Genomic DNA, 16,471 nt, shown 5'->3' with positions numbered 1-16,471 from the left:
GTAAGTGACGTCAATATCACAGTGGGTGACGTAAAGCCCCGGGGGGGCCCCAACGCACCTCCCCAGTATTCTTTATTTGAAGAATATGTCGTCATTGCCAATTGGGTCCATCCCTTCAACTCTTAAAATTTTTGATACAAATTAGAATCACTTTCCTGATATTAAAAAAGTTAATGGTTATCTAACAACCAAACTCTATGATAAACGTGATGACTTTACCCTTTCAATCTTCAAATTTTTAACTTATGCAGCGGTAAACTTTCATCACCTGCATACTGAGTTTATATATCTCAGTTGATTCTATATGCAAGAGCAAGTTCTATGTATGAACAATTTCTCAAAGGAGGTAAATTATTGATAAACAAGTTGATGACACAAGAATACCAGCAATTTCGTTTAAAGTCATCAGTTCGTAATTTCTATGGTCAATGCAATGACCTTGTCAGCAAAAACAATTTATCATTGAGTAAAATACTGACTGATGTTTTTCATACTTATTGTAGTCCATTATTTATACACTGAATTGACGACGGATTTTTCCTTTATTTCCCGATCATGACAAGGAGCACACGGCGGGTGTGACCGGTCGGCAGGGGATGCTCACTCCTCCATGGGACCTGATCCCACCTCTGATGTTTTGGAGGTCCGTGTTTTCTCTGCTCCTTTTTTGTATTGTATTACCGGTATAGACTTTTGATCTTGAATATTGTTCGTAATCTTCATATATTTCATTCTAAGGACACATACTATGATACTGATTGCAGACAAAATTAGTTTCCTCTTTAGTTCTATATATTTATAAACTGATCTTAGTGATTTCAAGACGGATCATGTCAGGAATTTGTACAACTTGCAAGACATTTCCATAATAAAATATGGTTTGTTTAGATTAAATGAGAAATTAAACATACGAGTTGTCAATGATGAGTTCTGGACGCCAGATTTTATTTTGTTTCGTGTAGATGTATTCTATATCGCCGTACGAGGACTTTGTCCATACCAGGCGAGGATCTTCCCATCTCTACAATTGATAGACTTTTCTGGGATAAATAAATCAACATAATATTTCTTTGTTTAATTCATGTGTTGCTGTGAATTATATGAAAAAATACAGTGAGAACAAATCAAACGAAAGTACGTCAACTTATTGCAAATTATTGGCAAGTGCTTTAGAATTTTTGAACCCTTCTTTCAAAAAACATTTTGTAATCTCTTGGACTGTTAAAATATCAATTAAACTAACTAGGTTGATTTTATTGTTAGAAAGATATCAATTACCTATGAATTAGAAAATACAACATCATTAGATTGGATTTGTTTGAACTTGTTTTTCATATCGACTATACAACTACTAATTATGCTTTTTGTTTTTTAACATAATTTGACTATACGTATGATAATTATAATGAAGGTTTATATATTTATTTACATTCATCGTTATAGGTTAATCTACAAGAAAAATATCTGTTACATTAAAATAATAATGCAGAAAAAAAGTGTTGTTTTTTTTCAAAAAATGTAGAATATATTAAATTTGCCACAAAGCACCTAAGGTATGATAAATACTTTGAGATTATTTTTTAACTGGATATATACCGACATTATACCTTTAAAAAACATAAAACAGAATTCACAGTTTGCTTACTACATGGAGATATTTTTCTAGGTAGGATCTTTTTCTTTATCTTTGAAATAAATAGTGAATATTTGTACTTTTGAAAACTAAAGAAAATCTTAGGCCGGTTTACACTATGCATCTTGACACATGCATCTGAACTCATTCTTCTATTTTGCCTCATGCGTCTTCTTATTTACACTATGTGCCTTGATGCATGCATCTTTAGAATACTTTGTAAAGATGAAATTTATCTACTTAAAAAAATAACAATACCTTAAAATTTTATTTCCAGATTTATTTTAGCTGAACAAATCATTCTTAATTTCCTTTTTATGATAATTTTTGGAAGATATAATTTATTATATATTCCAAAACTAAAAATCCTCTATATTATAATAATCAAATTAGTTTTTCTAATTGTAGTTTTAATCAGTATTTTCTGTTTTTGTGTATCTTGGAAGCTATTTTTGCAACTATATGGAGGAAAATAAGGCTTATGATTTAATCTCAACTCTGACCTTTCTTTTCAGTGGTCAGTTCATGCATCTTAAGCACTGGAATAGAACAAGTTCTATTCGATCGTTCAAGATGCAACACCCATTTAATTTGACACAAAGGGTTATTATATTGTGAATCTTACACATGCATACATGATGCATGTGTCAAGATGCATAGTGTAAAGCGGCCTTAAATGCTTCTCTTTTTATGCAAGAAAAAACTTTGAGATTATGAAAAAATAACTTAGAACGTCTTATTAATACGTACAACCGTCATCCATCCGGATGTGGACATAGTCTGACTTTTTATGTCCTACAAAGGAAAAATAAAAATCTCATTAAGCTACAGAGAAACCACTTATCTTCGAGGTCTTATTATTTGAAGTTTGTTTAGAAATTGCTGATTCAAGGGGTTTCAATTTCCTGCTTGATAGAAAGATATGAAGTTTATTTTGAAATTTTAGAGAATAAATTTTGGGTTTGTTCATATCTCAAAACAAAGGAATTCGAACCAATTCGATAATTAGCGATTTCACAATATATACTTTTTAAAAACTAAGTTCTATAAATGAAAATCTTACACATTTAAGAACGCACTTACATACTGAAAAAGTATTAAAATTATCTTTTTAAAAGTTTGGTAGATTTACCAGGTCATTTAAAGAGAATAGGACAAATTCAATGCTGATGTTTGTGACGTCAGAAGGTCTCACGTGATTGTTATAAGAGCTACCAAGCAGAGCATTATGAATGTTTGTGGCATGTGTAGTTGTAAAAGCCCCTGAAGAACCTACAAGCAAAATTTTCAGATATGAATGAAACATGCAGAAAGGAGTAATTTCAAAAAGGACTAGTGCTAATTGTAACGGGGACCGTTACAGATGTTCCCCAAACGCTCCCCAACTCCCTTTTAGTGCCATATTCCCTGTAATATACTATATATGAAAGCCTTCAGTCCAAAAGTATTAAAAATCACTCATTCAAGTGTATTTCTAATTTCATTCTTTTCAAATGCACGCACGTGCGTGCACGTGCATTATGACCATACCTTTCTGTAGGAGTCCCTTATATCTATCTATGTTCTGAATTCCATCCTGTTTGGTTAAAAAACAAGGGAGTTATAGCCATTTCAAGTTTCAGCCAATCAGATTGCAGCACACGTGCATGCGCGTGATTTCTTGACTTTTTTATATCACATTGTAGGATATCCTAATAAATGTCTATGTTTCAAATTTCAAAGCATTTCGTCAAAAAACAAAGGAGATATAGTCATTTAAAGTTTCAGCCAATCAGATCGCAGCACACGTGCATGCGCGTAATTTCTTGAATTTTTTTTTTGTATATCATATTGCAGGACATCCTAATGTATGATTATGCTTTAAATTTCAAAGCATTTCGTTAGAAAACAAAGGCGATATAGTCATTTAAAGTGTCAGCAAATCAGATTGCAGCACACGTGCATGCGCGTGATTTCATGATTTTTTTTCTATATCATATTGTAGGATATCCTAATTCATGACAATGTTAAAAATTTCAAAGCATTTCGTCAAAAAACAGAGAAGATACAGAGATTTTTGATTTAGCCAATCAGAGCGAAGCGCACGTGCATGCGCGTGAGTTCGTGCTAATTTGACAGTGTCACACTATCTACACTATTAATATATCTTTATATACTGAGTTTCAAATCATTTCATTTAAAAATTTAAAAGTTATAGCTATATTAAGTATATAAGTCATTTCACGTGTTGCACGCGCACGCACGTGCAAGCGTTTGCGCGCAAAATGACCTTCGTTCCGCACACCTACACTACACACCCATTAACCCTAAAAAGGTTTTAGGTCAGTTGGGTGAACAGTTTCTGAGAACACTTCCGGACAAAAAATACCGGAGAACAAATAAGAAAAAAAAGAATAATAATAATAATAATAACTAGAAACGATCTCGTTGCGAGCAACGAGAGGTCTTCCGTCCGATTCTGAAATAAAATACGAAAAATCTAGCAGAAAAAATGATAAAAAAAAATTTGGACATTCGGGGGAGCGAACCCGGGTCGCCCGCGTGACAATCCAATGCGCTAACCATTCGGCCATTGAAAACACCGCTTCAAATTTTTAAATGCGAATATCTCGAGATTGCCTTTTTCAATTCTAAAACAAATTACATATTACGCATTTGCAAATGGGTCTCTATTTGAATTAATAACATCAAAGAAAAATATTGAAAAACAAAAAAGTTTTAAAATTGCATATTTTGAATACGCTTCCGGTAGAAACCGGAAGTAATGACGACGCACGAAAAGGCGATTCTGCAAACCACAAAATCATGATCTTTCATCTTCAATAAGTCTCCAGTTCATATCCTCAGCCATTTTCGATAAAAGTGCGCGACAAAATCGCATTTTAAAATCAGGAAATCGTCCATAACTTGGCACCGAAAGTGAATTTACCAAAAAAAATTACAGACTGCACAACTTCATATAATGACGCATATTTTGTGAAAGTTTCGCTGAAATCCGCTGAATGGTTTTCGAGAAATCGCGTGCACAAAATTTTGTCAAAAAAAGAATAATAATAATAACTAGATGCGATCTCGTTGCAAGCAACGAGTAGGTCTTCCGTCCGATATCTGATTGAATAAGACCTGTGTTGGAATAATTCCACTAACAGGATAAAAAATGTCAAAAAGGCACAAAAATTCTTCAAAATATGTTAGAAACACAAAAATGTAGGATCTATCGATTCCAATCAACTTTCGGTTCTACGTATTCACTTCCGGTTCAACTGTATGTGTCAAATCAACTTTCAATTCTACATCAAGCATGCAGTAATCATCCCTGAAAGTTTCGATGGAAAATACTTATTTTAGACAACTTCCGGTTTGAACGAACCGTACTTCCGGTGGAAATATTAAGATGCTACGCATTCTTTAAATCTCTATAATGAACAATTACATTCATTAGAAAATAAAAAAAAATCGCGATACATGTACATGTATTTAAATTTAATGTACTTCCGGTATACAACGGAAGTGTCGACGGAAAAAACGAACAAATTTAATGTATGCATATTGTTGGGAACATTATTTTGACCATCTTTTGTTCATTATTGCTTATCAAAATATTCACGCTTTTCGAGATATAAAGCGTCAAAGATTTAGCATTCTAACCCCTTGTGACCCTTTATTACGTAACTTATGATCAAATTTTTAGTATATATTGTTGCAAATAGTTAAGTTGAGTATCTTTGCTTCAGTAATATATCACAAAATATTGATCATTAAAGAGTTAAAGACGAGAGACTTTTGGCCCCTCTTTGCCCTTAATTTGAAGGGCTAACCCCATTTTCTGTGATATCAAATGAAAGGTCTTACTATATTGCACATTTTTTATTATATATGTCTTAACAAAATATTAACCAGTAAAAAGATATAAAAGAAAACGTATCAATTTTTGCGAGATGCGCATATGAGCCTATTTTTTGAGCCCAGGCGAGCGTCGATTCCTTTTTACCTGGAAAGCTCTATATGCAAAATGTCACATCTACTATCCTTCCTCAACCTTCACTGAAAATCTCAAGTCGATATCTTCAGTCGTTTAGGAGGAGATCTCAGGACAAGCCTACCCTCTAAAAATCAGAAAATCGTCCATATATCACGACCGGAAGTGACGTCATCAGCGACGAAAATTTCCGACAAGGTTCAGATGAATATCCATCAGATCTGAAAGTTTGGTGAAAATCGATCCAGCCGTTTCCGAGAAATCGCGTGCACAAAATCGGTAAGAAAAAAAATAATAATAATAGGGAAAAAGAAACCGAACGAAAACAATAAGGTCTTCCGTTGGAGACGGAAGACCTTAATAATAACTAGTGCTAATTGTAACGGGAACCGTTACAGATGTTCCCCAAACGCTCCCCAACTTCATTTTGGTGCCATATTCCCTGTAAGTTTCATTAAATAAGACAAACTCTGTGCATTTTTGACTTTAACAACGTTTACCGAGAAGGATACCAATTACCAAAGGATACCAATTATATTCAAACTGTAGCATTGCACCCAAGCGCATGTGAATGCATGTGCGTTATGACCATATCATCTTGTCTACACTATCTATATATTTTTTAATATACTATATATTAAAGCATTCAGTCCAAAAGTAATAAAAATTACTCATTCAAGTGTATTTTTAAATTACCAAATGCATGCACGTGCGTGCACGTGCATGATGGCCATACCTTCTTGTAGGAGTCCCTTATATCTATCTATCTTCTAAATCTCATCCTGTTTGGTTGAAAAACAAGGAAGTTATAGCCATTTCAAATTTCAGCCAATCAGATTGCAGCACACGTGCATGCGCGTGATTTCATGAATTTTTTTCTATATCATATTGTAGGATGTTCTAATGCATGTCTATGCTTTAAATTTCAAAGCATTTCGTCAAAAAACAAGGGAGATATAGCCATTTAAAGTTTCAGCCAATCAGATTGCAGCGCGCGCGCATGCGCATGCTTTCATGAAAATTTTTATTTATCAGTTGTAGATCTTCATAATGTATCCTATGTTCAAAATTTCAAAGGATTATGACAAAAAACAAGAAAGATATTGAGACTTTAGTTTCAGCCAATCAGAGCGAAGCGCACGTGCATGTGCGTGAGATCTTGCTATTTTGACCATGTCATCTTGTCTATACTACTAATGTATCCTTACATTATGAGTTTCAAAAAAATCATCAAGAAATAGAAATATTATGGCATCATCAATAAAATTGGTTATTTCACATGTTGCATGTGCGCGCTCTTTCCAGCACATGTGCATGTACGTGCTTTCATGAAAATTCTTATATATCAGGCTGTAGACCTTTATAATGTGTGACTAAGTTCAAAATTTTAAAGGATTATGAAGTTAAAACAAGAAAGATATTGAATGACTTATAATATCCAACAGCCAATCAGAGCGAAGCGCACGTGCATGCGCGTGAGATCTTGCTATTTTGACCATGTCATCTTGTCTATACTACTAATATATCCTTACATTATGAGTTTTAAGAATTTTCATAAAAAAATAGAAAAGTTACGGCAATATCCATTATATTGGTCATTTCACGTGTTGCACGTGCGCGCTCTTGCAAGCACGTGCGCGCAAAATGACCTTCGTTTGGCAACTCTACATAACATGCCTACTGACCCTAAAAAGGTTTCACCTAAGTCAGATGTGTTGTTTACAAGATCACTCGTGGACAAAATTTTCCCAGGAAGAAGAAAAATAATAATAACTAGATGCGTTCTTGTTGCCGGTGCAACAAGCAGGTCTTCCGACCGACTTCTCTTTTTCCATATTGTCTGCGTCATCCCATGAAATAGATTTCATAATGTATTTTTTCGTTTACGTTCATTTACAGCAGTTTCTCAACACAGATCGTGATTGTTCCAGGTATTGCACAAAATATCTCCAAATATAGCTTTTAAAAATCGGCAAAATCTTCCACACATGTTATAAAAGAGTGAAAAGAAATTTGCAACTGAAAAAAGACAAAAACAAAGAAAAAATTTGGGGAACGCCCCGAGCGGGATTCGAACCCCCGACATTAAGACAAAGTATGGTTCGGTCATATCTTTGCAATAAACGCACGCATGAAAAAAATAAAAACATATATAGATATCTTTGAAGACGCTCTATAAACCCTGTAAATCCGAAAGAAAAATATTGAAAAACAAAAAAGTTGAAAAATTAGACTTTTTGAATTCACTTCCGTTTGCGACCGGAAGTAGGAACGACAAAAAATGAAGGACGTTCGGCACATCTACATGTGATGGTCTTTCATGTCCATAAGTTTCAATGTCATATCTTTGGCCGTTTTCGAGAAAAGTTGTGTACAAAAATCCATTTAAAAAAATACAAATTTCCCCAAAAATCGCGAACGGAAGAAAATTTTGAAAAAATGAAAAAGACGTCTGGAGATATTAACCTGGTGCATCTTTCCTGTAAAAATCTTTGAAATCCGTACAGTCACAGCGGAGATATCGCCATGGAAATGAAAAAAAAAATAATAATAATAATAGGAAACCGACGAATAACAATAAGGTCTTCCGAAGGAAGTCGGAAGACCTTAATAATAACTAGATGAAACTCGTTGCGAGCAACGAGAGGTCTTCCGTCCGATTCCGGAAAGAAAACGTAAAATCGAGCTGAAAATGTAAAAAAAAATTGCACACAAGGGGATTGAACCCAAGTCGCCAGCATAAAATTCCAACGCACTAAATATTACACTATCGGGACACCTACTCTACGAAGCAGTGCCTCTCTCTTAAAAGTATGAAAGGTTGGTCACTATTTAAAATTTAGCACCAAACGCCAGGAGTTAATCTTCGCGCCATTTCACTGGAATGATCCATAGAATAGGTGTGATAGCTTCAATGAAATTAAAAAAAGAACGTTCTTATAGCCTTAGATTTGAGGTTTAGAAAATATTTTTAACACATTTTACAAATTCCATATTGTTTATATGCATGTAACACTAAAGCGGTGAAACTGTTAATGAATTTTTAACTTTTTTCAATTTCCTGTTTATCCCCAAAGTGAACTATCCCAATTAGTTAATCGAAAAGGTAGGTTTCGCCGAAAAACATGGCTCGCCCTACGACGGTCAAGGAATCAGATATCATTAATGCTCAATAAGTTGAATCAAGTCTTTGAGACAAGAATTCTAAAATAAACTCCATGAAGAGATCTTTAAAAAAATCTTTTTCTTATTTTGTCTTATTTATTAGTTTAATATGACACAAGTGTGCATAGGAAAAACAGTGGTTAAGATCTGAACTTTCAATATTAATTGATATTCTTTTTTGAGAAAGTATTATTTATAAGCTATGATTTAAGATCTGTTTTTCGGTGATGCATAAAGGATATAAGGTATCGAATTTCATTTGCACATTTAGTCTTTCTTTTTCTACTTTGAGAACCAGTCAAAACCAATTATAGAAGACGTTAGTTTGACACAGAACTGCAACGTAACTACGACGTGACAATCCAAGTATTCCTTTACATTTCATTTATCCTTATGTTACTTTCGTTCAAGCAAACGCTCGGCTGCCTCCGTAAACCCCTATTGCGAAATGTCGGCGTTGACAGAGACAGCCGCCATTTTGGACCCGCTTCAGATTTTAGAATGCTAATATCTAGAGTATAGATTTATCAATATTCAAACAAATTATGATAGTAAGCATTATAGAGAGGGTTTTTATTTACATACCAAAAATAAATGAAAAATACTGAAAAACAAAAAAGTTAGAAAATTCGATTTTTTTAAATTTGTATCTCGTAACACCGGAAGTATTGACGACGCACGATGAAACTTCTCATTTTGGTGATTCTGCAAACCACAAAGTGACAAGCTATCGTCTCCAATAAGTCTCCAGTTCATATCTTTAGCCATTTTCGAGAAAAAGGGGCGACAAAATTGCATTTTAAAATCAGGAAATTGTCAATAACTTGGCACCAGAAGCGATTTTTTAAAATTTCTCTACGGATGTAACAACTTCATACAATAAGACATATTTTGTGAAAGTTTCATGAAACTGCTGAATAGTTTTCGAGAAATCGCCTGCACAAAATTTTGTCAAAAAAAACGGAAGAAATAATAATAAGAACTAGAAAAGAAACTCGTTGCGAGCAACGAGAGGTCTTCCGTCCGATTCTGAAAAAAAAAAAACTCCACAAAATCGAGCTGAAAAAGTGATAAAACTTTTTATGGAAACAAAGGGGATTGAACCCGGGTCGCCAGCATGAAAATCCAAAGCGCTTACTATTACGCTATTGGGACCACAGCTCTAAATCTACTTGTATATACTTCTGAAACAGTACATCTGTCTTAGAATAATGAAAGGCGGGTTACTATTCAAAATTTAGCGCCAAACGCCACGAGTGAATCTTCGCGCCTTTTCTTTGGAATGTCCCATTAAATAGGTGTGATAGCTTCAATGGAAATAAAAAAGAACATTCTTATAGCTAAAATTTCAAGGTAATGAAATTGTTTGTAACACATTTACAAATTCTATGACGTAAAAAGATAAGTAACACTAAATCAATGAAACTGCTATAATTTTTTACTTTTTTAAATTTCCTGTTTATCCCCATACTGAACTATCTCGATTAGTTAAACTTTCATGAAAAGGTTGAAATGTTTCGCCGAAAAACATGTGTCGCCCTAAGACGGTAAAGGAATCAGATACCATTTATGTTCAATAACTTAAATCATATCTTTGAGACAAGAATATTAATATAAACTCAATTCTTCAAAAAAATCTTTTTCTTATGTTTGTCTTTCCTATTAGTTTAATATGACTCAAGTGTGCATGAGCAAAACAGTGGATACGTTTAATAATTACTATATACATCAATATTGTTTCTTAAAATTATTATTTGTAACTATGATTTAAGATCTGTTTTTCCGCAAAACAAATGATAGTAGGTATGTATTTCATTTGCACATTTAGTCTTTTCTTTTTCTACTTTGAGAACCAGCCGAAACCAATTATAGAAGACGTTTGAGACGACCATGGATTTAAACTTAGTTTGACACAGAATTGCAACGTAACTACATCGTGACAATCCCCGTATTCCTTTACATTTCATTTATCCTTATTTACTTTCGTTCAAGCAAACGCTTGGCTGCCTCTGAAAACCCCTATTGCGAAATGTCCGGAGTTGACATAGACAGCCGCCATATTGGGCCCGCTTCAGATTTTTAAATGTAAATATCTAGAGTTTGGATTTATCAATGTTCAAACAAATTATATAGTAAGCATTATAAGAACGGTTTCTATTAACATTCCAAAAATAAATGAAAAATATTGAAAAACAAAAAAGTTAGAAAATACGGACTTTTTAAATTCGCTTCCGCTAGCGACCGGAAGTACTGACGACACACGAAAAGGTGATTTCACATATCTTAAAGCCATCATCTATCATCTCTAATAAGACTCCAGTTAATATCTTAGATCATTTTCGTTAAAAAGGGGCGACAAAAATCCATTTTAAAATCAGAAAACTGTCAATAACTTGGAACCAAAGGTGAGTATTCCAAATTTTCCTTCTGATGAACAAAGTTCATATAATGACGCATAATTCCTGAAAGTTTCATTGAAAACCACCGAATAGTTTTCGAGAAATCGCCTGCACAAAATTTTGGGGAAAAAAATAAGAATAATAATAAGAAACAGTAGAATCACTAGAAGGTCTTCCGCTGAAGACGGAAGACCTTAATAAGAAACAGTAGAATCACTATAAGGTCTTCCGTGAAGACGGAAGACCTTAATAATAAGAAACAGAGTAAAAACAATATGTTCCCAAACTCCGTTTGGGGAACATAAATATGCAAATATTTAATTGTTTTGGACATTACATATTCCAACAATCTATTGGAATTCCAATGGATACCAATTAGCAGATCTATTTTTTATTAGCAGACCTATTTTTGTATTCATATGAAGCAGAATTAACCCAAAATCTTATGCGTGAAAAGAAGAAGACATATGCTGTGGTCTTGACATTTAGATATATCGACGACGTATTGTCAATTATTAACAATGACAATTGTGTCTTATGCCGATACGATATATCCTGGTGAGCTTGAGATAAAAGATACCACAGAGTCTAAGGCATCTGTTTCATGCCAGGATATCTTACTTGAAAAAGAAATTTGATGGTAATCTAACAACCAAACACTTTGATAAAGGTGGTGACTTTAATTTTTTAATAATCAACTTCCCTTACTTATGCTTATTCAGCAATACTATTTTTGGGGAAAAAAACCTGGCTTTACTAGTAATCAAATCAAAATTAATGTTAAAGGACCCAATACATATAATGATTTATATCTTTGAGAATAGCTTACCTTTGAGAATACAAAGGATGTTAATCAAAAATATAAAAAAATCCATCCTTATTTAGGCCACGTCAAGTAATATTATGCCAAATTAATAAATCTAGAAACAAGAGGTACATGTAGATGCCAGGGGAAACACTGACACAACGATTATCAAACAAAGAAGAGGGCCTCACGATTTATCAAGGTTGTATACAACTTACAAGAATAAAAGACTTATTTATAAACTGTCAGTGAACTGGATCTTAAAAAGACACTCTCTGTTAAGAAGAGGGTTTAAATCGTTATAATTGCTATTTAATTTCAATAGGCTACGCATAGATATTGCATATTAAGTTTTTCCCGATACAAAAACACATGATTTTGTTATAGTTTTAAATCTATGGATCAGTGAATTAAAAGGACAGCCATTGAAAGATACACAAAGATGTTAGTTCTTTTGAAATGAAGGTTACAGGTGTATTTTCAAAAATAATCAAAAGAAAAAACATCACAAAACATCGTTGCAAATACATCTGCAGTATGAAAGTTGGAGTTCAAGTCAAAGTTCGTTCCTGTGGACATTATTCAAGATATTGCCGTAAAATATTTTAACTATCTTTAAAGTTTGTTGAAATGACAATAATTATACTAAATTGATTCAAGATTGTCTTATAGGAATTAGCTTGTCCGTCTGTCTGTGCAAACGTGTCTGGTCCATATATTTCTTACGGAGGATCATTAGAATCTAGTACTTCACAAAGATTGCTCTAGACCTAAGGTTGTGTTATGACTTTAACCCAAGTTCATTTGGGGAAGTTCAAGGTCACTGGAAGAAAAATTTCCTAATTCGTGTCAGGTCCATATCTTTCTTATGGATAAACTTCCTAAGTTCCTATTAAACACAAAGATTCCTCATGATCTAAGGGTGCGTCATGACCTTGAACCAAGGTCATCTGTGCAAGTTCAAGTTCAATGAAAGAAAAATTTCATAATTCATGTTTGGTACATATCTTTCTTATGGAAAAAATTGAATATACTACTTCACAATAAGATGGCTTATGACCTAAGTGTGTTTTATAACCTTGAGCCACCCAGGAAATTTCGAAGCTGCGAATTTAATTGGTGTATAGAGCACTTCCTGTTACTTCCAAACTTTTCATTTATAAAACAAAAATATTCAATGGTTAGACCTCGAGCATCGGAAATATAATCTTTCAATGTGTTCATGGTTTTTTTAAACCTTCAATTACAGCTCTGCTTACTGGTGAAGTAATTATTTCAAATAATGAAGACGTAAAATCACTTATTTTAAAAATATCAAAAAATTAGGATGCCCCAATCTTTTACACGGTCATCATCGTGTACTGGTTTCAGTTGCGGAAGCAGGTATAAAGACTTTGTCTTTGTTCTTATATTTAGGGGAGCTTTTTTTAGAATTATCACACCTATACACGATTCCTTAACAATCATTTTTCCCAACAAAGACTCATTTTAGGTTCAGTCAATGTTTAACCAACTTCTTTCTTTACTCCTCACTAAAATATTAACAGCAGTGTAGTAGAAACGTCAGAAGAACTGTTCAACGATATCTTCAAGAAATGTTGTAAATGATGTAAATACTTAAAAACTACAAAGATTTTAAATCACAAAATTTAACCAAATCAATATCATCAAAATGTACAGGTTTTAACACTCTACACAATCATTTTTATCAATACATTAAAATCCAAGAAGAAAAGTGTTCTTTTTTTTAAAAAAAATGGAAAATTTTACATTTAGCTGGATATATGGTGTTTGTACTGAAGATGATTTGATATGTAAGAGTATGCTTAACGTACAATAATTATTAAAACGGGACAAGATTATTCACAAACAATTTGATAAAACAAGGATATCAAGAAGTTCTATGGCCGATACAATGACATTTATCAGAAAATAAGAAAAATGTATCATTAAAATATTAGTATGTAAAATGCTGATGGACATGTATACTTATTGTTTATCCGTTATTTCCAGACTGAATTGACAACAGATTTTCCCTTTAGTCTGTTTATGACAAAGAGCACACAGGGATGGGGATGTATTTGTGGGACATGGATGCTCTAAAACGAGGTAATTTATTGACAAACAAGTTGATGAAACAAGAAAATCAGCAGTCTTATTTTAAGTCAGAATTTCGTAAGTTCTATGGTCGATAAATTGTTAGGCTATTATTTACACATTCATAAAATTGTCGACGGATTTTTTTTGTTATTTCCTGATCATGACAAGAAGCACACAGCGTGTGTGACTAGTCGGCAGTGGATGCTCACTCCACCTGCTTCCATCTCTGATGACGTTTTTGGGGTCCTTGTTTGCTCTGCTCCCGATATGTATTGTTTCAGATGACTTGACCCCGAATACTGTTCATCATTTTCATCTTGCATTTATACTTTTAAGACAAAAACACACATGTACTAACTTTTAAAACATAAGAAATCTAAATCCGTACCAGGTCCTACGTATTTGCCTGATTAGATGCATTTGTGAACAAACATTGTGTAAAAGGGTTGTTGGTCCATCCGTTTCTATACGTGTGTCCATCCTTTGCGCTTTGAGATACCCATCTCCTCATCCGCAACCCCTTTTAAACCATCTAGTTTAATAAGCATGTGTATTAAATTCTGACAATTATTAGACCATAAATTGAACTTTTTACCAGAAATCATCAATTCTTTGATTAAAAAAAGGGATATTTATTATGTTTAACAAAAGCACATTTTTCTTCCTTCAAAATTCGTTCAATCTCTAGACATACAGCTTTTGTCATCGCCCTGAAACAAAACAGGTAAGAAATTTTTAAAAAGAACTCAAGAATTGGAAAATAAGATTACTCAATTAATAAAATAAGAAATAAAAATGAAAGAACTTTTAAGTGAAATAAAATGTACCTTGAAATAATCCACAGCAAAATAGAAGAGCTTTCTTGGTCCAAACAAGCTATCATCATCTTCATCATCATCGTTAATTTTATCGTTTTGACCGATATTCACAAGCTAGGAAAATTGTCAGGTTGTAATATAATTATATGAAATTTATTCTAATACTTATATTTTATACAATTTAAACAGATTTTCAGAAGGACAACAAGCAACGTGTTTAAATTTTTAATAGACACTTTCAAGTTCTTTCACGAGTTGCTTTTATTTTCCTTTATGTAAGGCTTGTAATTTAAAGTACCCATATTATAGTTACCATTCTCCGGTCTGGAATCTGTTGTGTTCTTGCTATCTGACTTCTTTCTGAGCTCTCCATTGCTATCTGATTTTTCTCTGGATCGTCTGCTGCCATCTGACATTTCTCAGTGTCCTCTACTGCCATCTGACTTTTATCTTCGTCCTCCATTGCTATCGGACTTTTCACTGGGTCCTCTACTGCTATATGACTTTTCACTGGATCCTCTACTGCTATCTGACTTTTATCTGTATCCTCTACTGCCATCTGACTTTTATCTGTATCCTCTACTGCCATCTGACTTTTCTCTGGTCCTCTTCGGCTATCTGATTTTTCTCTGGTCCTCTTCTGCTATCTGATTTTTCTCTGGGTCCTCTACTGCTACTCCCTGACTTTTCTCTGGGTCCTCTACTGCCATTTGATTTTTCACTGGGTCCTTTCTGCTATCTGACTTTTCACTGGGTCCTCTACTACTATCTGGCTTTTCTCTTGGTCCTCTACTACTATCTGAATATTCTCTGTATCCTCTACTACTATCTGACTTTTCTCTGAATCCTCTACTGCTATCTTACTTTTCTCTGGATCCTCTACTGCTATCTGACATTTCTCTTTGTCCTTTACTGCCATCTTACTTTTCTCTGGATCCTCTACTGCTATCTGATTTTTATCTAGATCGTCTACTGCCATCTGACTTTTCTCCTGGTCATCCATAGCTATTTGACTTTCTCCTGGATCATCTATTGCCATCTCACTTTTCTCTTGGTCCTCCATTGCTATCTGACTTTTCACTGGGTCCTCTACTGCTATTTGACTTTTATCTGGATCTTCTACTGCTATTTGACTTTTCACTGGATCTTCTACTGCCATCTGAATTTTATCTGGGTCCTGTACTGCTATTCGACATTTCTCTGTGTAACCTACTACTATCTGTCCTTTATCTGCGTCCTCCATTATTATCTCATTTTTCACTGGGTCCTTTTCTGCTATCTGACTGGTATCTGGATCTCCTACTGCTATCTGACTTTTCACTGGGTTCTTTTCTGCTATCTGACTTTTATCTGGATCTTCTACTGCTATCTGACTTTTATCTGGATCTTCTACTGCTATCTGTTTTTTTTTTACATGGGTCCTCCATTGCTATCTGACTTTTCACTTGTTTTCTTTTTTGACGTCTTTTTCTTCTTCTTGCTGAGTGTTTTATTGCTTCTATTTCTCCACCACTAAAATGTTAATAACGTTAAAAATGAGAAAGTTTTTTAAGATTAATATTCATTTCCTGT

The 16,471-nt window shown here is 33.7% G+C and overlaps 1 protein-coding gene and 1 long non-coding RNA gene across 2 annotated transcripts; both read right to left on the bottom strand.

Moving 5' to 3' along the window:
- Positions 1 to 91: 91 nt before the first annotated feature.
- On the bottom strand, positions 92 to 2,889 carry LOC134259102 (uncharacterized). The gene is made up of 4 exons (XR_009990281.1): positions 2,766 to 2,889; positions 2,384 to 2,428; positions 912 to 1,021; positions 92 to 121 (listed from the first exon to the last, which is right to left on the bottom strand). It is a non-coding gene; the product is annotated as an uncharacterized LOC134259102 (long non-coding RNA).
- A 12,728-nt stretch (positions 2,890 to 15,617) lies between these two features.
- LOC134259103 (uncharacterized abhydrolase domain-containing protein DDB_G0269086-like) lies at positions 15,618 to 16,142 on the bottom strand. The gene has a single exon (XM_062741703.1). It carries the CDS (start codon positions 16,140 to 16,142, stop codon positions 15,618 to 15,620), a length of 525 nt encoding a protein of 174 aa, XP_062597687.1.
- Between the last annotated feature and the right edge of the window lie 329 nt (positions 16,143 to 16,471).

Source organism: Saccostrea cucullata, unplaced genomic scaffold (assembly GCF_032062105.1).
Source record: "Saccostrea cucullata isolate Sc308-1 unplaced genomic scaffold, CSIRO_AGI_Scuc_v1 ctg12777, whole genome shotgun sequence".
Lineage (NCBI taxonomy): Eukaryota > Metazoa > Mollusca > Bivalvia > Ostreida > Ostreidae > Saccostrea > Saccostrea cuccullata.
This window is presented reverse-complemented; position numbering and strand designations above follow the sequence as displayed.